The sequence below is a fragment of the Electrophorus electricus genome, chromosome 9 (genome assembly GCF_041902795.1).
Source record: "Electrophorus electricus isolate QZ-2024a chromosome 9, ASM4190279v1, whole genome shotgun sequence".
Taxonomy (NCBI): Eukaryota; Metazoa; Chordata; class Actinopteri; order Gymnotiformes; family Gymnotidae; genus Electrophorus; species Electrophorus electricus.
In genome coordinates this window covers 19,915,622-19,938,331 of record NC_137505.1, presented here as the reverse complement: position 1 = coordinate 19,938,331, position 22,710 = coordinate 19,915,622, and the positions used below count along the sequence as shown (strand labels likewise).

Here is a 22,710-nt window from a genome sequence, read left to right as displayed (position 1 = left end):
TACATCCAGGACAACCGGCAATGTCAAGTTCCTGTTTTATTTTGTTATGGCTGTTTGTGTACAAGTTAAGACATAAGCCATTATTGGGTCAATAAATGTCAAAACCAAGCTTTTGAGTATAAATTTGTATTAGACAATTAAGACATTACAGTGAGTTAACTATACATATACAAACATGAAAAGGCGTTGGGCTCAATTTTACCATCTAACAATGTAACTTGTGCAAATTTTGCTAAAGATCATAACAGTCCCCCTCCATCATCATAACAGACTGCTTTACAGTGTCATGGTCCTGAACAAAATGAATGCAAATTTCAAGCATGGTAAAGTACATCCATAAAAAAAACCCCTAAAATTATGTTTTACATAGGATCAAAGCATCTAATGTTTAACTCTTAGTAAAATATGTGTCTCAGTGTACTTTGCTAAAGATGTTAAAGCAAAAAAATGATTCCTATGTTGTTACTGAGAAAGCATGATTTCTAAATGAGAACTCTATCTTCAGATTCTCAATCAAAAGCAGGCTGACAAAATTAACTCACATACTACAATGATATACTACAAATTGTCTGAGGGACTGAATGTTAATTAATGGAGCAATCATTACATTTATAGTAAAAACAACTGCCCACAACCACAACCTTTCAAAGTCTAAGCTCAATCAGCATTCCCGCACAAGCACAGGAATATTACTGTCTCTCCTCTCCGTTGAGGCTTACATTAAAGTGAAAAGCCATGTGTAAAACTGAAAAAGTTAAAAAGATATAGTATACATACCACACCCCTTCACTGGGATAAAGCATGCTTCCCAAAATAAAAGAAATAAATTAACTTACAACTAGAGACTTTTTGTTCTCCGTAGCCATAGACACCAATGAAAAACATTCCTGAAGCACCCTTAACCTTCAACTACAGAGAAATGAGCCACTTTATCAACATAAGCATGCAATCCCCTCCCTCCCACCCCCCGCTTCAAGACAGTGGACATTCCTCCATAGCGCTGGGATCTGAATCAAGGCTTCCTCTAGGAGGGGCAGACCAACCATTCCATGAGAGGGCTCCCAGCAGACCCGAGGTGGTCCAGCAAAGCCGACGGAACAAGGACAAGCTCTGCAGGCTCACTGTACAAGGGCGGTGACATAATCAGGACGCCGGGTCTGGACAATTCTGGGACGGGGCCGTCTGAAGCCAACTGTGTCATCTTCGCCACCAGAGCTGTCCTGGTCACTCTCGCACACATGCACCACCACGCTAGGAGTAGTGGGGGTTCCAGAGTGGAGCTCATACTTCTCTCCTTGAAAAGGTAAGAGAGACAGAACAGTCATCCTCAGGGTCCGGTATTCTGCATAATCTAATTCCTTAATACAGCCAATGTATGAAGCAGTGCACTAATATATAATCCTGGTTTAAGATCTATATTAATTTTAAGGGATTTTGACTGAAACATAGAATTAATACAATGCATCTGCACCTGGACCAAGTCTGGTGATGGCACATAAAAGGTCATAGTTGATGACAGGGGTGGTATCCTGAGCCTGTTCCCACCCCACTGGTGGAGAAGGGGGTGGAGAGAGGAGAAACTGCTTCTCTGGTTTCGGAGGCTCCAGCCGTGGACTCCCTATATGCACAGACTATACCAGAGGAAAAGTAACACAGAGGACAGGGTTATTAAGATACTGATATAGCGAAAAGACATCAGTCATTGAAATTTCACAAAATTTTTTGTGCCACTAAACAATGTCAGTTAAGATAAATGACAGAAATGAAGAGGAAAAAAAAGAAGTAAAGACAAACGAGAAAGAACTGGGAAGTGAGGAAAAGAAACCCTAAAATATGTTTCCTTTTAAAAGTATAAGCAACAGTAATGTACCTGGGCAAAGTAAAGGCGCACTTCTCTGCCATTGAAGTCACTCTTGTGGAGTTTGGCTCTGGCCTCTGCCGCCGCCAGAGCATTACTAAAGGTAATTCGCACTCGCCTGAAGCTCTTGAAAAACTGGAAAGTAGCCTCACCGTCAAAGGCACGGAAAAGCTCCTCAAAACGGGCCTGGGAAACAGAAACAAAATAAATATGCAGCTGGTCCAAAATATGTTTTGGATAGAAATACATGCAATGAATATGAACACTGAAGAGACATACAACTTCAATGGCCTTATTTTCTTGCTTTCACCGCGTATGACAGCCTGACATTGTGTGAGTGTTTCTATATTAATCCCCAGTGACGCACACAATGCTAATGTAATACAAGGCCTACAGATGACTGCCTAAGTACTCTACAAGATAGCGGTTACCAAGGTAACAAGGAAGAATCACTGCGGGCTCTGGGAACACAAACGGACAGGAACGAACCGTCATGTGCTGATGGAATACTGGATTAGGTTCCATGTAAAATGGCATGAAGAATAGCTAGGAGCCGAGTCCTGTCTGAGTATGTGCCGGCACTGCGTATATGTAACCACTTGCGTCAGACTCAAAGCTTAGAACTGCCTATCCACATAACCACAATTCCATCATGCCTGATCCCTGGCCACTTATTTAGGCACAGAGCCAAACCTGGAACCCTCAGCTCAAGCTGAAGAAAACATAAACCAGATGAACAGTGCAGCCTACTAAACCTGGAAATTAGAACCATCCATGTCTTACATTTCAAAGCAGAATGTTTGTATAGCCCCAATCCTCAGCAGACAACATTCTTAACCTCACCATTCCTAACCACAATCTCTCTCCTACAGTCCACACTAACCACATGACCAAGCTCTATGTCTGAAATAGATAGGGCATCAAAATATACAAGAATGTAATTGCAACGAAATATTCTGTTCATGAATATAGCCTCTAACAAGACAGTCCCAAACAAAATCGCAACTGCTAGACTGCTGTCAAGAACTGACTCTAATTGCAAAGGATCACTATCTTCGCACTACCACATACTGTTGTCATAGAAAAAAAATATGAGGCACAGGCAGCATAAACTAAGCTCATATTGCGTGCAAAACATACTACCCTACCCTGCTCTCGGGTCTGTTAAACATGTCCAGGTCCTCCAGAGAGGCGACAAGGCAAAACGGGTTAAACTTCACGCTTTTCAAATGCATGACGGACGCTCGCCGGATCCTTCGCAGGACTTGAGCAGTGAGCGATCGCAGCGGGCAGGAGGGGTGGAGGAGAGCGGGCTGTCTTGCTTTCCCCAGCGTGAGGGCAAAGGAAGCTTAGTCAGGAGATGAAGCCTGTTCCTTTTTGACTCCTCTTCCCACTTCTCTCTCTTCCTCTCTCACGCCGTCTCTGTCGAAAGGCAGTGGACGACAAAAGAGTCTGATGCCGGAAACAGGTCACAGCCAAAATCAGCAACGCTGTTCTGTCAGCAACCCAGTTCTGTCAAGCGTGGTGCGTTGATTAAAAATTCATAAATAGATAAGAGGGGAAAAAAAAAACAAACAAAAAAAAACTGCAGCACACTGAATTCTTAATATGGTGAGGCAATGCTGCTTTGTCCTCACAGAAATTTCTGGAAGGTACCTTGTTCCTGCACCACCAAATAGACGTCTTCGTGGCTTGGTCAGACTGCAAACTACCCTGTGCTCTGCTTTTTATATAAGACCCTCCCCCCGATTCACAGCAACAGACCCAACCCACTCAGGAACGGTCTGAGCCTACAGGCCCCGCCCTTCTTAGCCACTCTCCACCCAGACTGCTGTCTGTGCTGACTAATCTGTACTCAAATAGAGAATGCAAGTCCTGGAAATATGTGCCATTCCCTTTCCTACAGCAGAAACCCAGATCTTCTGATCTCTGCCCTGTTCTGACGCATCCCAACTGGACATGTAGAATTGGAAAACTGTGATCCAGCATGCACTTCTGCAATCCTCTCTCTCGCTCTCACAGGCACAGATGCACACACAAACCCACCCCCCACCTATGGATGGAAAATTTAATCGACTGAGCTGAGCAAAGAGACAGCTGTGTTATCAAGAACTCACTGCAGCATACTTTCCATGGGTACTAATTCTTCTCTCTCTCTCCCCCCCCCGTCCATGTCTGTACCATTGCTCTATTTGCTCCCACATACTCTGCAGAGCCAATGGACTTGACCCTTTATTACAGTGCACCCATTCCTTCATTTTAAATGGCATTCACCTTTAAGACGTCAGGCTTATTTTTATACTATATGACGTCTTTCTGTCCATATCTGGCCAGCCTTGCCAATATTACCCTTTCTCTTTTCTCTGTCTGTATTTTTTTTCTCTATATAAAGGTGATCCTATTAGGGGAAACAGTAAAATGTAATGTTAATGCCATTGAAGAAATCATACTCAGTCCAAATATCATGAGGTGTGGGTGTGCCGTTTGCTGAGTGCGATTACTGCTCTGACGGAGCCAGACTACTCCCACGGGAGTGAGAAACTGGAAACGTGACACCAGGATAAAACAAAACGGAAAGAACACAGGGTGGAAAAATGTGGAAGCCAAAGGTGTTTTGTAAAGCCACAATGGCGTCGTGGAGCGCTGTGAAATTTCTTGTGCAGGTGCTGTTATACACACAGCTCCACCCTCCTCAATGTGTTCTATCCACTGCAGATCCGCCCTCCTCCCAGTTCGCTCTATCCGCAGTAGCGCCGCCCTCACGCAGTCAGTTCTGTCCACTACAGCTCCGCCCTCTTCCCCCTTCCGCACCATCCAATCAGCTCCACGCTCTTCCCACTTCTGCTACATCCAATCAGCTCCACCCTCTTCCCACTTCTGCTACATCCAATCAGCTCCACGCTCTTCCCACTTCTGCTACATCCAATCAGCTCCACGCTCTTCCCACTTCTGCTACATCCAATCAGCTCCACCATTTTCCCCAGTCCGATCCATCCACACAGCTCCACCCTCCACAGTCTGCCCCATCCATATAACTCTGCCCTTCCCAGCATGCTCTATCTACAGCAGCTGCCAGTGCATTTTTAAATAGACGTCAGATCATTTGATTGAATTAGGGCAGCGATGATGCAGACGACTGTGTGCAAACACCACCGACGTACAATCAATAGCTTGAATTCTGTCTGAACAAAAGGCTTTATCAATACACAGAAACAACCAGGCTAGTAGATTTAACCAAGTGACTTCACTAATACCCTAATACACCAATAGATTCTGTTCTATTTTCTAGACATGTTTTAGTATTACAGACAATAACAAACATTTCAGAATCAATGCTAAGAGTGGAGAATCTAGCTAAGAGCAGAGACTCTTTGGGCATTTTCTGCATTTGATAGCATCTTTGTTTAACATACCATATTTATAAAATAAAATAAAATAAAAAACAAAGAACAAAACTGAGCCATGGACAAAACCACTGCTATCCACTGCAGCACATCTCTTATTTGTGAAAACACCACCTGGGCATTCCACAGCACAGCCGTAACAGTGTTTTTTGGACAAAGGAAACAAGTTTAACTTTTTTGTTAATGTGTAATGCATTATGTTAAGTGGGGGTGGGGGAGGGACAAAGTATTTCATACCAATACCAAATCCCAGTACCCACTATGAACATCTTAGTTGACAAGCTACAATAATGATGTGCTGATGTTCCATTCAGCAAAGCTTTAATAACAAAGGTTTAGGTAATGACTGTCTGGTTAGTTTTTAAGTGGGCTAGATCATATGGAAACTGCCAGCCAACATCTAAGCCAAACAGTTATAATGGATCATTGCTGAAGTGCTAAAAACATGCAGGAAAGTTGGCAACATCACACACTTCCTCTGTGAGTCACCATCTTTGGTTTAAATGTGTCTCTAAGGTCTCTTTCTCACTGCCGTTCAGAGGACTTTCCTAAATTGTTACACAGGTAACCACATTACTGTTTCCACTGTGCAAAGTCTTTATGACTGCTTTAGGGTGCTGCATCTCAACAATAATCCATTTGTGCATTTCAGATTTTCCATGAAAGACACTAACCGCAGTGGAATTTTCCATCACAAGACCATCAGCTGACTAAGTCCAGCGTAAGCCTAATTTACATTTGACGCGTTTTGGATTTCGTCTTAGGATGTACTAATGATTCAAAGAGAACACACCGATCCGATGTCACGTATCGGAATCGGGCCGATATTAGCAAAAATGCTGGATCAGACATCGGTGAAGAAATTTTCAAGGAAACCAATCCGATACCATCACAAATCCAGCCTGAAAATAGCACGCCAGTGCTTTGCAGTAGCCCAGAATGTGATAACAGCCAAGTTAGTTTTAAAAGGTCACATGATAACAGCTGGGCTGGTTTACACACCACTGTAGAGTTTAACTGTAGTGCTTTCTTCCATTAACGATTTAAAACTATTATCTTCAAATTCCATCATCCATGCACTTACACACATGTAATTTGCAATGTTATGTTGATAACCCATTGTGGGGAACAGGCTACCCGCCTTCTAGTGAGAGGATTTAAACAGGACAGAGTTGTGTTTTAGCACTGTTCACTGCCATATCCGCAACCAATGGCAATTTGTTTATTAATCCATTCTTTAAAAAATACAAAACGTTTCTAGTTTGACCGTGATGTCAAACTATTTAAGGTTGGCGAAATGAGAAAGAGCAGCAGAAACCTGACAGGAACAGAACTTGAGCGGAGAAATATAAATATAAACTAATAAAGGACTCCCCTTCTCTAAATAATAATAATAATAACCAAACTAATAAAGGACTCCCCTTGTCTAAATTCACAAACAACGCTGTTTTCAGTTAGCCTGCTGAGTTTTAAAGTAGACTTGATATTTTGAATAAGAAGTTGGAGAAAAAAAAAAAAACTAACTTCAATTAACTGATTTTTTGACGAGAAAGAATAACCATCTTGTAAACATTATCAGATTACATTTCTATTGGTTTAAGACTCGCAGCACTGGTAGCCTCTCTGTCTGCTTACTTAATGCCTGGTGCGCGTTTGTTGTGTAGCGAGCACAAGAATGGTAAGGTTATTAATTTAATGTAGAACTAAAGTTGCATTTAGTAATTTAAAAATACAGGGGAACTATAGTGTAAATATAAGGAGTGAGGCAGCCATACTGAGCAGACATCCAGATAGAATGTGAGTGAGAGAGTGTGTGTGTGTGTGTGTGTGTATGTGTGTGCGCGCACACTGAGGGTGAGTAAATATGTCACAAAAAGAGACACTGACTGTAAGACAATAGAAGGACAAACATGCAATGCTTTAGTCTAGTGAAAAAAATTGGGTTTTTCTTAAATAATTTTGTTTCCTTTATCTGTCATATTCATGCATGTCATCTGTAAACCAGCATATATGATACATCTCACTCAAAACAGTTCCCCCAAACAACTAAACTACAGCTCAACAGTGCTTTTTATTGAAAAAAATATCAGCTTGTTATCAGTATCGGGGCAACATCCAAATGCAAGATATCAGTATCGGATTGGTACCAGCAAAAACAGTATCGTGCCATCTCTGTTCAAAACCAATAATAAGTAGCTCACCGCTGTGTTGTATTATTTATATTTAAACATGAGTTTAATTACAAGCATTTATAAAACCCTATCTTACCAAAATTAATTTGTCAATTTAGTATGAACTCATTTACTTAACATTTTGAATGCCATAAAGACATGAGGTCTCAAGACAGGATTTATGTAAGAAACCTAGGTTAATTATTATGAGTTCATCATATAATAGGTACTGCATATTCAAAATACCATGTGGCATATTTACAATATTATAATGTCCTCTGTGTACATTTAAATAGGCTTTACATTTAAATGGGGAAGGTAGCCTAGCCATTTTTAAAATACATAAAGTTGATATCAAAACTTCAAATGAGTTGCTTTAAAATTTCTAAAATTTGTGGTAAAACAAATTCAGATTCAGTTTTTAAAGTAAGAAACACTATCAAAATTTACTGAATAAAACATTAAAATGTAGTAGTGCATGTAGAAAACCACCATATTCTTCAATATAAGCATGATTGATGTGGAAAACAATACAGTTGTGCTGTGATTACATTTCAAGGTGAACTGTATTCAATTCTGACAAATTCTGTTTTTTTGTTTGTTTGTTTGTTTTAACACCATACACCAGGTGTTGCTTTTCAGTAACGAGAGCAAACTACTGCAAAAGAACAGTAAATGTCTTGATTTTCTGGCACATATTCCATATAGTGTAATCAAAAAGTAATATCATGTGTGTATTGCATTTTAAGTTTTTCCACTGTTATTTTTGCATTTTGGCACAAATTCCTCTCCACGGTTCTAGGACATATTGAAAAGGAAGGTCATGTGTGTGGCGTTTCATATTTCACTCCTCACCATACTGTTTGACCTAAAATTCAGTCATGCAACAAGCCAATTATCCAAAGCACATGATCAAATCAACAAAACTGACTCAAATAAAAGAAATCCCACATTTCAGAATGGCTATGTCAGTTTTGCCCCCTGTCCCACTGATATACTTTGTGATTTGAAACAGGCCTTTCAAGAGGGACACCCCTAAATATTATTATTATTATTGGCAAGGTTACTGTCAATAATGAGGCTCCACTTGACATTAAATGACAGGTTTCAGAAACTTTTCTATAAATAACAGCCGTTTAAACCATTAAACAGACATAGTCCTCTAAACTGTTTCATGCCGTCATGCTGCAGATGTGTCCAGTTCAAATTTTATCATTCCACAAATGCCAGAAAGTGATGATTGCAACTAGCAATTTTGTAAAGACAAAATATGCCCATGTACACAAATGTTTTCTTTGCCCTTCACCTCACGGACAAAAAACCCATTCTGTTCTAACAATTCACAGACACAGTGGAACAGATTTGTCTGTCTCCATTCAGAGCTCGATTTATGGCTCCTATAAACGGCTTACACGATTTTTCTATTCCTCAAAATCTCTTTATTTTCTTCCATCTAGTTAGATTTTTGTCCTATTTAAAAAAAAAAAGACTTCTGAAACAGCGTCTGCTCTAACTGCATAGGAATGCATAAAACAGCACGAACGAAGTTAACAAATACTAAAAATACCAAAATGTAGGTTAGGTCGAATAGGTTTTAACTCAAACACACATTTCGAAAATGTCTTTCTTAGTGAGAATTATCTAGCGGAGGGAATAACTGAAGGTAGCTAGTTAGACTACAGAGAGCAATTTCTGCATTAAATAATGCAGCCGTAATCTAACCTATAGCTATACTGGCAGCAAGACAGTTGGCTATATCAATTTAGTTACAGTCACACAGGCAGAAGAAGATTATAAGGTCATGTTTACGAACTAAAGTGCTCTTCTGCATTAGCTACGTGTACTCACTTTCATCTGGTTGTCACCGAACATTTCTTCTGCAACTTTACATGCGACCAAGGAATTGGACAACTCCATAACATGTACGTCAGCTGTGTCATCGCGGCGATCAGTTTCGACCTGCTGCATGTTGGAAACTATGCGACTTAAAGAGTTGCTGCAAGAAAATACATGTAAAATAGCCAGTAGCTCGATAGCGCAGCGTTATCTGATAGCTCTTCTCGCTAGATGCCTATCATTCTTGTGTGGAATTAAGTTAAAGAAGCTAATTAGTTTGCTACAGCGTGTAATTAACACAGTAATTACATATACATTAGCCACATAACTTATGTGATAATGTGGTAACAGTGGGTTATATTAACAGCAGTCGCTGCCTCCCCCCCGCCAATATCAAGTCGTTCATCCATGAAGGTAGTAAATCAAAGAAATGGCTCCTGCTGCCTGTGAAAGCAGCAACGTTTGGTTGCCGTCTATGCCTATATTCAACATGTCAAAATAAAAGCCTCAAAGCTGCCGCTATATAGAGCTTTCGAAGTGAGGACTAGGCATTTCGCAGATTCTCTTTACAACAGCGTTTGGCATATTCCGGTGTCAGTTGAATTTATATATCAAAAGGGACATTTGCAATTACGTTTAGGGGATTTGGCAGACGCTGTTATCCAGGGATTTGTCATTTACTCATAGAATACAGTATAGCCAGTACAGTAGGTTAGAGTGCAAAATACCTATGAACTAGAATGCTGTTGACATACAGGGATCAATGCTGATGCCTAGAAGTGCAAAATACATAAGCTCTATCTCAGACAACAATCACTACAATAAACAATAAGTACTAGAGTTTCAGTTAGTCAACATAGGACCAGGGTCAGTGGTCATTAAAATAATCTACAAATAGATGGGTCTTCAGACAGTGTTTGAAGACTGTAAGGGACTCTGCTGTCCAGACAACAAGTGAAAGTTTGTCCCACCATCCAGGACAGAGAGTAGTCTTGATGCTGGTCTTCCATGAGACTTGAAGCATAGTATTTCAAGCTGAGCCGTACTTGAGGTTTAAAGTACTCGAAGTACAGATCAGGCTTTGACCATTGACAACATGTATGGAGGGATCATTATTGGCTTTGTAGGCGAGCATCAAGGTTTTAAATCTGATGCGGGCAGCTACTGGAAGCCAATAAAGGGAGCGCAGCAGTGGTGTGAACTACACAATCCAGAGGACGTAGTTAGATTGCTGGAAGACACGAGTTTTGTCTGAGGAGAGAGGAGAAAAAGAAGCCAGAGAGTTGGATGTAAGAGAATGAACACTGGTCGGAAGAGTGGGAACAGAGGAAAAGGACTTGCAGACTGCTGCAACCTTCCCCTCAAAGAAGGTGATGAAATCCTCAAGAGTAAGAAATGAGGAAGGAGGGGGAGGGTTAAGAAGAGACGAAAATTATCCATCCATATGGCTAATGCAAATATAAAGCTATTTTAAAGGTTTGAAAATGTGAAACTAAATTTAAAAAAAAGTACTGCCATCAAAAACCAGAATTGTTTTTGCATTGACGTTAATTCCAAAGAACTGGGAATAGTGACAATTTTCATGCAGTTTAAACAGGCAGCAATCAGTCCTGTTCTACTACTGATTCAATTTAGAGTGGCTGCAGTCTATGGTATCAGTTATTATCTGAATGGTCACATATCTCACTGTTGGCAAGCATTCTTTTTTTTTTTTTTTGTCTCGTCTTTAGGAGACAAGTAGAAAATGCTTTAAAAAGGTTGCAGTCTCTGCATCATCCTGGAGGATTCCGAAGTATATTAGTCACCGTTTTATTTGTAGGAGGAAATATATAATTAAGGATATGTCACTTCCAGTGGCGAGGCATTTTAATGCTAATGGACATTACATTAATGACAACTGCATCTCTAGTTGTTGCTATGACAGCAATTACGTTGCAAAACTCAAAGAAAAAAAGGTCTATACTTTCGTAACTTTAGAACCCCATGGAATGAATGTTATGATTTAAAAATCCACCTCCTAGAACTTCAAATGCACTTTGCTTACAGTTAATGAAGGACTTGTGTCCGAAATGTCCTCCTTCTCTGGAAACTGTATGCTTCCCTACAATTTTGAATCTTTCTACATACACAGAGAGAAAAAGGAATAAGATTTCTAAATGTTAAAAGTATAGGTGCTTAAATAATATCGTGTAGAGTGCCAGTTAATCCATCTGCAATTTCCTTCAGGATCAATAAAGTGTTACCTTAAATTAACTGATACTGGGGTAAAGACAGCAGTACCAGGTGGAACTATTGTGAATTATTCATGAGTAATGGTTTGAAGAAGAACATTTTATCATCTAGTAGTTTTGATAAGAATGAAGCGGTCAAGAGTTGGAATAGGTGATGTCCAGGATGTGAGGGGTCAGCAAGTATTTTCTCTGCCTGCTTCCTAGTTTTGCTGGTAAATAGACCATGAAGATTCAGCAGGTTTACATCTGAAGTCTTTTATGCAGACTTGATGTGTTGTAGTATATAAGATCACATCTGATGGCAGTGCAGTACCAGATTGTTGTGAAGCTCGACTCTACAAATCTCTATCGCAGCAATAGGTTTGTAGATGTATAAAATTATAGACCATTCCTGTCTTTGACTTTATAGCTTTATCTTAGAGAAAAAATAAAAACTGTAAAAACAAAGAAGTTACCCTTTTCAAGCACAAGACAGAGACGGTGCATATCCATGAACAGCTACTGAGGGGCTGAAGTTACAAGTCATATGCTTGCAATAGGGGACTTGCAGTAGGGATGCACCAAGATTGAATTTCTTGGACCAATATTGATATTAATAACTGATGCTTTTAAAATAATCAAGATAAATTAACATCACACTATAGGTTTATATGAAGTGCAGCAGGTAAAAGACATCTAAAACTCTAAAAATGAATAAATTTTACCTACCCATGTCACAAGTAAATCACAATAGTTGTAAACATACATTGTTCCAAACATAAGTGGGTACAAAAATAGTTACATTTTAATTTCTAGCCTCTCTCAAATGTTAGGTGCCACTTTTATGCTTTTAACTGGTGCACAGTAAAGAAAGCATATAGCTGGAAAGCCCTGAGGGAAAAGGAGAGAGAGAGAAAAAAAAACAGAACTGCAAAACTCTAGTCATCATCAGAAACGTTGCTGAATGAGTAAGCAGCAACCTAAAAATACACTAAATCTTTGGTGAAAATAATTCCAAACACATTGCACTCGAAAAAAAAGGAAACTAACTTCTGATTACCATGTTTCTTATAACTGTAGTGATAAATCAACAAGATTTATATTAAACAGAAGGCTTAATCTGTTGGAAAGATGAAAAGCATCTACTGTAATTATCAGCAAAAATCCCAAAATTGAACCTACTGGCAAAGAATATATCAGCTGCAGATATGTGGTACACCTCTAATCAAATGTAACCCTTCAACTGCCAACAAAAGCCAAAACAATCAAATGATCATGGTAATTTATTTTAATAATCAATGCCGCATTATGTACAAAGCAAGCAACATTATCCTATGGCAGAAAATCCCAACTGCACTGGGTAATCAAAATCATGGATACTACACTAGGAACATGGTACTTGGGCCTGTACAAAAGGATAAAAAAGTACACTGCCTCTTGTGCTTTGAGTACCACTCATTGTGTAGTCTTTTAATCAAAGTTATGGTGTAGCATTGTACATTTCTTTTAGTAGCAGAAGGGCCCAATAATGGAAATCAATTCAGTATAAAAGAAAAAAAAAAAAAGTTCCCAAATTTAGTTTGCTACTGTATTATGACTTGCAGATGCATAACTTTCACTAAAACATTAACTATATAAATAATCTTTACCTTTTCCTAACCAATCCTTGCCCGTATAACTCATTTGTTACATATAAAGCTAAGCATCTGCAGACCATCCACTTAGAACACAAGATCTGCACCACTGTTTGTGGTCATAAAAGTGATGAGCACACTTCATCCTCAGTGCTAAAGAGCACTCAGAATCAAACCAATTAATACTAGGATGAAAACCAGATTCAATTACCAGAAACTTTTTAATTCATTTGCTTAGCTGTTGACTGTCAAGTGAGTGTTCGTTTATTAGTTTTGTGTGCATAACTTTCTATGGGAATGCAGTTACTAGGATAACTCTGAAGCTTAATGAAATGGAGCATGTTATGGTGGTTGAAATAGTGTCTGAGACCAGTCTTGAAGTGAAAATATTTCTGGCTCAGAGTTCTAATGATTGGCCATTAGAATATCTGCACAAGCTATCAAAACAGTAGCGAAAAAGAATAGACACAAAAGAATTAACAAAATGCTGCACAAAACCAACATCTAGGCTACTCAACAAACAGTATAATGTGAAGATTTTTTTTTCTCTGTAAATATTATGAATTCTTATCTTTTAGACACCCCTTCCCTAAAATGTTGAAGTTACTCCACACATATTATAAACAAAGCACCCGACCACAAACCTCTACTGGGCAAAAGCACATACATTTTCAGTCATTTCAAATTACAAGATAAAACAGTACTGTACACCTCTCAAGATCTAAAACCAACAGTGTGCCCTTTTAAAATTTTGTCAGAGATCTAAAAACCAACCTGAATAAGGACTTCTTCACAAGGCCCGAAACTATGTCCACTCAGATTTGAGTTTCTAACCAAGTCAAAGCCTGGTTAACTTCAAGCACATCAAATATTGGCCAAGCATGTTTACAAGCCAATTGTTGGTCAGATCATATAACTGCACACTAAGGAAAATATCATTCATGAAGTATAGCACTTACAATTTTATCCTCAAGTTTTAATTTCTAAAAATTATTTTTATTTCAAAAAAAAAGTTAACAAATAATTCTGAGAGTACTTAATAAATGCGGTTTACATATAATGAGATGATCTGTGGCTATGGATGGGCTAAAATTCTCACACTTAACCTAAAGACAAAAGATCAGCTTGAAATAAGTTGCTTCTTTTAGCTTTCAAGAGACTCTATACTGAAAGTCAAACAATACTTCACTTTGAATCTTATCAAGCAATACATTTGCTTCATTGTACAAGGAAGCCCCCATACCCCCTGAAGACACAAAAAAAATGATCTAGATTTAGTACAAGTCCTGAGGCAACAGGAATCCTGCCTCCTATGGTGGTGTCAAAGTAAAAATGAAAAGTAAAGTAAAAATATCAAGATGGTGGAAATATTCACTGGACCAATTCCTGCCTCATGGATGTACAGGCAGTTAGGATCCAGACAACTTCATCTTCTCATTTAAGCAGGAATTATGGATTTCCATTAGGATTAAGTAGGGATACAGTTGAATAAGCACCAGTAGGTTACTGCAAAGGGAATGGGAGAGAGAACATGTTGAAGCAGTTGTTTATGATGCTTCTTGGTATTAAAGTACAATTACATCTTATGCTTGCATTTTAAGTAGTGCAAACATTAAGAGGCTTCTGAATTTGAATGACTAAGAGTGTGAATGACGATAACTACCAGTTTCCTACCATGCTATAAAAAAAAAAAGCAATTTTATATATATATATATATATATATACATACATACATACATACATATATATACATATATACACATATATATATATATATATATATATATATATATATATATATATACATATATATACACATACACACACATACATATATACACACACATATATACATATATATATATATACATATATATATGAAATTGCATTAAAAATACCCTAAATTATATAGAATAGAAGTAGTTGAGCCACAACTGAATCAAATAACTTCTATGATTTTAAAAAGACAACAAAATGTGAATATTTAATAGCAAGGGTGCATTATGTAGAAAATATTTTTGGCTTCTGGACAAACAGCGTACTGTTGTCAACATGCTTGTTCATCTTTGCATAAGAATTCTTACCCGTTTTCCATCGTCTTCATCATCAGACACATGGGGCTTTGCAATGCTCATCTCCTCCTTACTTTCTGCAATCTGTTTGCACTTCTAAAATCAGAAATTGCATCATTTACAAACTGATTGAAGAGCCTTGATTTGTTGTTCTAACCTTATATATAGACAGCACTTGTAGTTTAAACCTACTAGAACGCCATCTTTTGGAATGCTAATGATTATCAAACAACTGAGGCAGACTTCCAATACAGCATACAAATTACGCTTACCTCCGTCAGCTCCTTGATACTAATGCTGTTAGCCTGCTGTGTCACTTTTCTTTTCACCTCTTCAATGTTAGCCAGATTAGGAGTAGGTGCCGGAGGTGGTTTATTGGTAATGGTGGGCAGTGGAGGCATAGGGGGCATGGCTGCCAAAGCTCCCATGTTAGACAGGGCTGCAGTCATGGTGGCTGCTGTCATGCTAGCCATAGCAGCATTCATAGGCATGTTTGGCATTCCGGGCATGCCAGGTATGCCCATTGGAAGGTTCATGGGCAAATTTGGAACTGGCAGGGGCAGAGGTAAAGACAGTGGAGCCGGAGTAGGGGTTGGCAAAGGCAACTGAAGGATAGCTTTGGGCTTTAGGCTCTCTGGGATGGGCATCCCTGCTTTAGCACACATTGCTGCAGCATTAGCCTTAGCAATTTCCAACAGCTGATCTTTGTCTGTGAAAAACAAAATGGACAATATAGCTTAATATCAATATCCTAAAACTTATTTAATCAGAATTTATTCACAAATGTGCAGTTACCTAGCTCAGTGAGGCGTGGTGGTGTCTTGCTAGAGCTGCGGCGAGTTCTTGAGGTGGACCTTCTTTTACGGAGGATAAGAATGGGAGAATGACTTGGCTCACGCTTCCAGCGATCGCGCCTGTCAAAAGATCGACCTCGAAAAACAGGTCTCCTCCGGCGTGAAGTAGAGCGAGATCTTCTAGATCGGGAAGGACGTGCCCTTGACTTTGATCGTGATCTTGACCTCCTCTTCCTGGCTGGTGAACGGGATTTTGACCGTTTACCTTTATCTGGACTCTTTGATCTTTTTCTTCGAGCAGGAGAGCGTGATTTAGACCGTCTTTTTCGGACTGGTGACCTAGACTTAGATCGCTTCCTTCTGGGGGTTTTAGATTTTGAGCGTTTGGTCCTAGTGCGAGATTTAGACCTGGATTTCCCTCTCCGTGTGACTGATCTTGAGCGTGATCTCTTTCTACGAACAGGTGACCTGGATTTTGAACGCTTCCTTAGGCTGTGAGAGGGAGAAATAGACTTTCGCTTCCTTATTGGAGACTTAGATTTGTCCTTACCGCTAAGAGATTTTGATTTGGATCGTGTCTTATGGGTGGAGGAGACAGACCTGGAGCGCTTCCTACAGACAGGTGACTTAGACTTTCTATTGGGTTTTGACCCTGATTCTTTTGTTGGACTTGGTGATCTCGAATCATCAGACTGCTCATTATCATCTGATCCAGTACTTGCATGCTGAGGTACTGGTTCTGATGAAGAAGACCTTGATCTGGATGTTTTTTGCACTTCTATACTTTCCAAGGTGGTTTTGAGCTCTGTCTTGGGATCTTCTTTTTTGGATTCAAGTTCTGATTGTGTAGAGGATTCATTTGATATTTTTGGTGGCGATTCAGAAGAGATTGGTTTCCACCCTTTTATGGGAGCTGTATTTTCTTCCCCAGTGACACTTGTCTGTGTTTGGGGATCTGGTGATTTTTCTTTATAATTACATTCAGAAATTTTAGAATGCTCCACTGAAGATGTTTTCTCTTTGGCAGGAGACAAAGATTTAGACCTGCTCTTAGCTGGAGACTGGCTTCTATCTGATGAAAGTCTCTGTCTTGAAATGGATCTAGATCTTGATGTGTCTCTCTGTGAAAATGACCTTGACCGCTTAGGTTTTTTTGGTCCTCTCCTAAGCTTGGGTGAGACAGACTTTGAAGGACGTGACACAGATCTTGATTTTGAACGCTTACTGCGCTTTGGAGATCTTGATTCTGATCTGGCCCTACGTGGAGATTTTGACCTTCTCTGACGAACAGGGGATCTTGATTTGGTACGCCTGGAACGCAGAGGGGAATGAGATCTACTTCGTCTTCGTGGGGTTCTAGACCTTGACCTGTTTTTACGAATGGACCTTGATCTAGATCGCCTATTTCTTCTCAATCGAGATCTAGATCGCCTGAGGATCACAATGGACCTTGAGCGGGTCCGTCTTATTCTCCTAGCAGACCGAGACCGAGACCTTCTTGTACGGGACACAGGGGACCTTTTTCGAGACCGTGATCGTGAGCGTCTGCCTCTCCGGGCAGATCTAGAACGTGATCTTGAGCCACGGTTCTTTCGGCGAGATACTGATCGTCTAGACCTTGAACGGCGTAGCCGTACTACAGATCTAGACCTTGTTCGCCGTCCACGTCGAGGAGACCTGGTCCTAGACCTTCTGGTTCTGTTACGTGATCTGGAGTCAGATCGACGCCTTTTTTTCCCCGAATGTGACCTTGATTTACGTCTTGGTACCCTGATAGATCTAGACCGGGATCTACGTTTTTCAGATGGGGACTTTGACAGTCGTTTTTGTGTACGACTCTTTTTCCTTGAGCTAGAATCAGACCTCTCTCTTGATAATGACTTATCTTTTTGCTGCACTGATACACCTGACTGCCTTGGAGTTCTGGAACGACTGTGGCTGGATTTAGTCCCTTTATTGCCAGAGCGTGATCGTGATCTTGACCTAGAAAGAGACTTTTCTCCTGCATCCCCCTTTCCTCTTTTTTCCCTATTTGGTTCCTTCTGGCTGACTTGATCTTTGTGCACATTTTCTTGCTTGGGAATAATATCAGGGAGTTCTTGAGCTTTGCTAAAGCTTCCACTTTTCCCAAAGTTCTCCAACTGTGTTTCATTTTCACCATGTTCCTGTTTATTTACATCTTGAGAATGTGCATCCTGGGGAGACTTGTCTTTCTTCCAAGAAGGTATTACATGCTCCTCTTCAACATGCTCAGATTGATTAGTCACATCTCCCTTTCTTTCATCTGGTTGCGATACACTTTCTTTATACCTGTCATTTGAGAGCATCATTGCATCCACAGGTGATTTCTTGTCCAAACTTGGGGGATTTGTTTGCAGTGCTTGTGGAATTTTTGATTCCGATTCCGTCTCAGACCCTGACTCAGATGTACTCACTGATTGAGAATGAGAAGAATTTCTCTCTTGTTTTTCTCCTTCTTTACGCTTCTTTTTCTTCTTCTTTTTCCCCATATGATGCCTTGTTTTTCTGACTTTGGCATCATCATCATGACCTTCTGTCAAGAAATTCAGTTTATCATTTTACTGAGTCCACAAATTTCAGTGAGCATAAGCACAATCCTGGCACATTTATCAAGAAACAGCAATTATATGAATAAACACTTACCTGCAACAGAATTTTTTGTGGATTTTTTATCCTCATCTTGGTCACCCGTCTCAAAGCTGGAAGGAACTTCTTTTTTCGTACTATACAAGTTGCACAAAATTTTTCATAAAATATTCCTTCTGAAAAAAAACCCACTAAGCCAGAAATATTGATTTATTTCAAACTCGCAGAAAAAGCCCTACCTCAATTTTGTTTGTGTCTCTCCATCCGATTCTACTCCAGATTCAGAGCTGCTCTCCTTTTCACCCTTCTTCTTCTTGCGCTTCTTCTTGCTTTTGTGTTTTTTGTGCTTCTTATTTTTCTTTCGTGGTGTCTCACCACCATCTCTGAGAGCAACATCTTCACACAGAGCAGCCTCTGATGGATCAATACCTTCTGTGGGGGGATAGTTACATCCGTTTTTAAAAGCATATACTTAAGGCTCAAATAATTGACCTCTAAATTACTTCTGATGGTTTATGCTTAAGCAATTTCCAAAATGGTTACACAACTAGCAACCTTGCTAGCTAAAATGTTGCAACATATTAACAGGTTAACAATTTCCTGATGTTCAAAAATAGTATATTTTCATATTGTGTCACGTTTGCACAGTTTATCAGTCACAAAATTTGTTTCATTGCCTACTGCCAAATAAAATGTATATTTCTGGTCAATTCTGACCAAATCTCATCTATTTTTTAATACAGATAGGAAGGCACAGAACAATTCAAAAGTGAATCATAACTGCAGCACACATTCTTAAGACACTTTTTTTTTGCCTAGGAACACCATAATTTGAATATTACATTTCTGGTATTTTGACTGATATAATCAAAGTAGTGAACAAACATTTTTCATATCATTACATACACCATAATACATACCAACACTGGTACTCTTGGCACATTCCATTTCCACAACGCCACTACAAACCTCTAGATCTTAATGGAAAGTGGGTTTTCTTTCTTCAATCTTTCTGTGCAAAATAGAAGATGCTAATGTGACAATCACTGTTCACTCTGTAAAAAACAGAACACACATTTTTGTCAAACACTTAAATAAACAAGTTATAAATATTTACAAGTTACAAATATCTGGTTCTTAATTCCAGACCTAGGTATGCCAGGAGTATGTGTAGTTATTGAGATATATATAAAAAAATTGAGAGAGATTATTATATTCGACACTATCTATATCTATATCTATATCTATATCTATATATATAGAGAGAGAGAGAGAGAGAGAGAGAGAGAGAGAGAGAGAGAGCGAGAGAGAGAGAGAGAGAGAAGAAAATAAACGTCTAATATTCGTTAAAAATTAGAGCAACTAAACTAACGTTAACCTATCGATAAGGTTTCTAGCTGTTATTTAGAATTGAAAACCAAAGGATAGTTGCATTTGCTAACTGAGGCCACGGGATAGCGTAGCGGACACCATAAATAACAACTCCCGCCAAGGCTCTTTGCACCACGTTTGCTACCGAGTTGTTTGCAGAAAACATAACATTTCTTTGGAAGTTAGACGTAAAATCGACAACGTACGAATATAAAATAACTAAAGACCAAATACGCCATTTTCAAGATATCAAACGTTAGTTTTAATTCACGATGTTTGTTGTTAACGACAGCTCGCTAGTTAAGCCTCACAAAGATAGCTAGGCTAACTACTGCAGATGCTTCTAGAATCTTAGCAAGCCGGCTAGCAACTCTATTTTAGCTATCTTCCTAGCTAACCACAAATAAAACATCGAGTTAACGTACAATCAACTAGCAAAAAATGTAGATATCGTCTCTGCTAGACTCCTGTAAAACAAGCACTCCTTAATGAGGCCAACATGCAGGTCAGCGGCATCGAGGTTGCGAGGTGACAAAGAAAAAACAGCGCGTTAGCTAACGTTACAGGACACACGCTAGCTAGGCTGCTGCTAATGCTGAGTACTATTTGTGTGCATTTTAAGATTTATGATAAAACACCAACGACGACGACTATAATGGACTTAATTAAGATATTAATTTCACACTTGATATGTTTCCCGTTTTGTCACAGTAGCGGAACAGCTGGTTAGGCCCACAGTTATGCTAAGCTAGCTCTACAGCCAGCTAACCCGTTAGCCGAACAAACGTGGGTTATCCAACATCGTTACACCAATTCACGCTTAAGGCCATCCATCCAAAGGTTGAAAGGGTTATTCGACGGTGCGACTAAAATAAAACTGAAACAACACCGACAACAAAGTTAACAAGTTATTATTACCTTGCAAAATAACCGAATAGCTAGCTAGCTATCAGAGATGTGCTTATATTCGGTACAACAATCTCACAAGGGGCTTCCTGGCTGGTCAACTAGCCTAGCTTAGCCTAACCTTGCTCTTTACAGAGCAACGCGATTTTTACTGGCAAGTCACGGCAGCTTTAAACGCAGCTCATTGTCTGGTAGATCCCATTGATATGACAGACGCGAGCTACACGTACTAACCTGATCTAGATCGGATTCCCACAGTTATCAGCAGTTACGAAACCACGGAAAACTTGCCCGGTGATGGTCGCCATGACATTCTACCGCGAGTAAACCCTCCAGTATCCCAGAAGCACGAGGAGCTGTGCGTTGCCTTCTGCTCCGATTCGAAGGTCTACACTGACATCTACTGTACAAGACAACGTTGAACAACAATTAACTATTTTGTGCGAGCACCCGTACCGTTATAGTTCAGGTTATTTTCACATATCCAAACGTCTTTATGCAAAGACCCAGTGACCATCGTGTTGAGTGATGCTCTTATTCTTTCTTATTTCGAATGACTTCAGACCTTTGTGCACAGTGCATGGCACATGCTACCTTTGCACCAGGCAAGAAAATTAATATTTTTAAAATTTAGGTTAGACAGGCTATGTTTATGAATGCATATGTCTGCATTCCAAGATGAATAGGAATGCACTTCAGAAAGCAATTTCTTTTTATTTCTGCAGTTCCACGTCTGAAATAGAAATATGGTAGTTTTTATTCTTTAAGGCTAGCTTGTCTAAACATTTCCATGTTCATTTTCATTGTCGTGCCTTATGCATGAGACACATACCTTCTTGACCTTTAAGAAAAAAAAGTTTGTTTTATTTTCAAGACACACCCTAACCTAATCATCATGATTAAAGTAAGGTATTACAGCATCTGTCAAAATAAATGTAAATGAAATTATACTAACTTAAACAAATTAATGAACCTTTGTTAAGAGCCCTCAGGTAATTGAAGAGTGCAACAATTGTGAGACAAGCAAACCTGAAGCTTAATCCAGCAGGGGGCATCTGAAGATCACGATGACTGCAATGTTTAGGATCAGCGTGGCACAGTTTCTTATAAGAGCATCTATCTTGGTCCTTGTCCATCTAACCTTGTTGGACATTGAGGTGAGTTTCTCTCTTCAGCTTTTGGCAGACACTCTTATCCAGAGTAACAATATTCAATATATACAATATTCAATCTTACAATATTCAATTTGAGGTAAAGAAGCAATCACAAAGCTATTTGTGGCACAAAGAGCTACTTTAGTTAATTCACCTGTAGTTAATCTTGCCTGAAGTTGCTATTGGAGTTTTATTTGGTATAAACATATTTGAAATCTGGACTGGTGTCTTTGCCTGTGATAACATTTTTTCCACTTTTTTGGTCTATTTCTGCTAACAGGTGAGTGCACCACTACAGCAAGCTTCCACGGCATGCCACTGTAGCCTCATAGGCTTGGCCTCACTCGCTGGTTTTAGCATGACAAAAATCATATCCTCTCTCGTGAATATGGAGGCTATGTTTGCTCCACATATGCAGATGTGTAACCAGAAGAATTTTTTTAGACTGAATTACAGAATTTTCCTTTACAGAACATTTAAAGAATACAGAATATTTTGGAAAATAACATATTATAGACATTAGTCTTTGTTTCCACGAACACAGGCTGATATTCAAATTTAGCACAAACAAACGGTGTGACACATACTGAGAGATTCTTTGTAAGAGATTCATTTTCTTTTATGAACAGGCTGTACCACATGAAGACATTCTGTCTCTCTTCTTCATTTTCTTTTATCCAGCAGGATGTCTTG

At 39.3% G+C, this 22,710-nt stretch overlaps 2 protein-coding genes across 6 annotated transcripts; both read right to left on the bottom strand.

Annotated features, from left to right (window-relative positions):
- Window positions 1–18: 18 nt before the first annotated feature.
- On the bottom strand, window positions 19–9,691 carry rcan1a (regulator of calcineurin 1a). 3 transcript variants are annotated; one of them, XM_026995610.3, is made up of 5 exons: window positions 3,515–3,643; window positions 3,007–3,280; window positions 1,871–2,044; window positions 1,472–1,631; window positions 19–1,294 (listed from the first exon to the last, which is right to left on the bottom strand). In XM_026995610.3, the coding sequence occupies exons 2-5, from the start codon at window positions 3,091–3,093 to the stop codon at window positions 1,119–1,121; spliced, it is 597 nt and encodes a 198-aa protein (XP_026851411.2). In that variant the 5' UTR covers window positions 3,094–3,280; window positions 3,515–3,643; the 3' UTR covers window positions 19–1,118. The 3 variants fall into 3 exon arrangements, with proteins under 3 accessions (XP_026851411.2, XP_026851395.2, XP_026851403.2); XM_026995594.3 differs by lacking the exons at window positions 3,007–3,280; window positions 3,515–3,643 and adding an exon at window positions 9,282–9,691; XM_026995602.3 differs by having other exon boundaries at window positions 3,007–3,569.
- Window positions 9,692–12,752: 3,061 nt separating this feature from the next.
- On the bottom strand, window positions 12,753–21,217 carry sona (SON DNA and RNA binding protein a). 3 transcript variants are annotated; one of them, XM_081720821.1, is made up of 8 exons: window positions 21,098–21,217; window positions 19,507–19,641; window positions 18,826–19,018; window positions 18,644–18,723; window positions 15,981–18,533; window positions 15,458–15,894; window positions 15,198–15,281; window positions 12,753–14,619 (listed from the first exon to the last, which is right to left on the bottom strand). In XM_081720821.1, exons 2-8 carry the CDS (start codon window positions 19,532–19,534, stop codon window positions 14,617–14,619), a joined length of 3,378 nt encoding a protein of 1,125 aa, XP_081576947.1. In that variant the 5' UTR covers window positions 19,535–19,641; window positions 21,098–21,217; the 3' UTR covers window positions 12,753–14,616. The 3 variants fall into 3 exon arrangements, with proteins under 3 accessions (XP_081576947.1, XP_081576949.1, XP_081576948.1); XM_081720823.1 differs by having other exon boundaries at window positions 15,981–18,530; XM_081720822.1 differs by lacking the exon at window positions 21,098–21,217 and adding an exon at window positions 20,876–21,069.
- Between the last annotated feature and the right edge of the window lie 1,493 nt (window positions 21,218–22,710).

What these genes read in the sequence shown, in the direction of transcription:
- sona (XM_081720821.1), bottom strand. Translation starts at nt 19,534, where the DNA reads ATGGAATGTGCCAAGAGTACCAGTGTTG. An exon ending in TGCCAAGAGTACCAGTGTTG is followed by an intron (nt 19,019 to 19,506) that starts GTATGTATTATG and finishes ATCCCCCCACAG; the next exon opens with AAGGTATTGATCCATCAGAG. An exon ending in CACAAAAAATTCTGTTGCAG is followed by an intron (nt 18,534 to 18,643) that starts GTAAGTGTTTAT and finishes ATTTCTTGACAG; the next exon opens with AAGGTCATGATGATGATGCC.
- rcan1a (XM_026995594.3), bottom strand. Translation starts at nt 9,401, where the DNA reads ATGCAGCAGGTCGAAACTGATCGCCGCGATGACACAGCTGACGTACAT. An exon ending in TCGGTGACAACCAGATGAAA is followed by an intron (nt 2,045 to 9,281) that starts GTGAGTACACGT and finishes TCTGTTTCCCAG; the next exon opens with GCCCGTTTTGAGGAGCTTTT. An exon ending in TGCGCCTTTACTTTGCCCAG is followed by an intron (nt 1,632 to 1,870) that starts GTACATTACTGT and finishes CCTCTGGTATAG; the next exon opens with TCTGTGCATATAGGGAGTCC.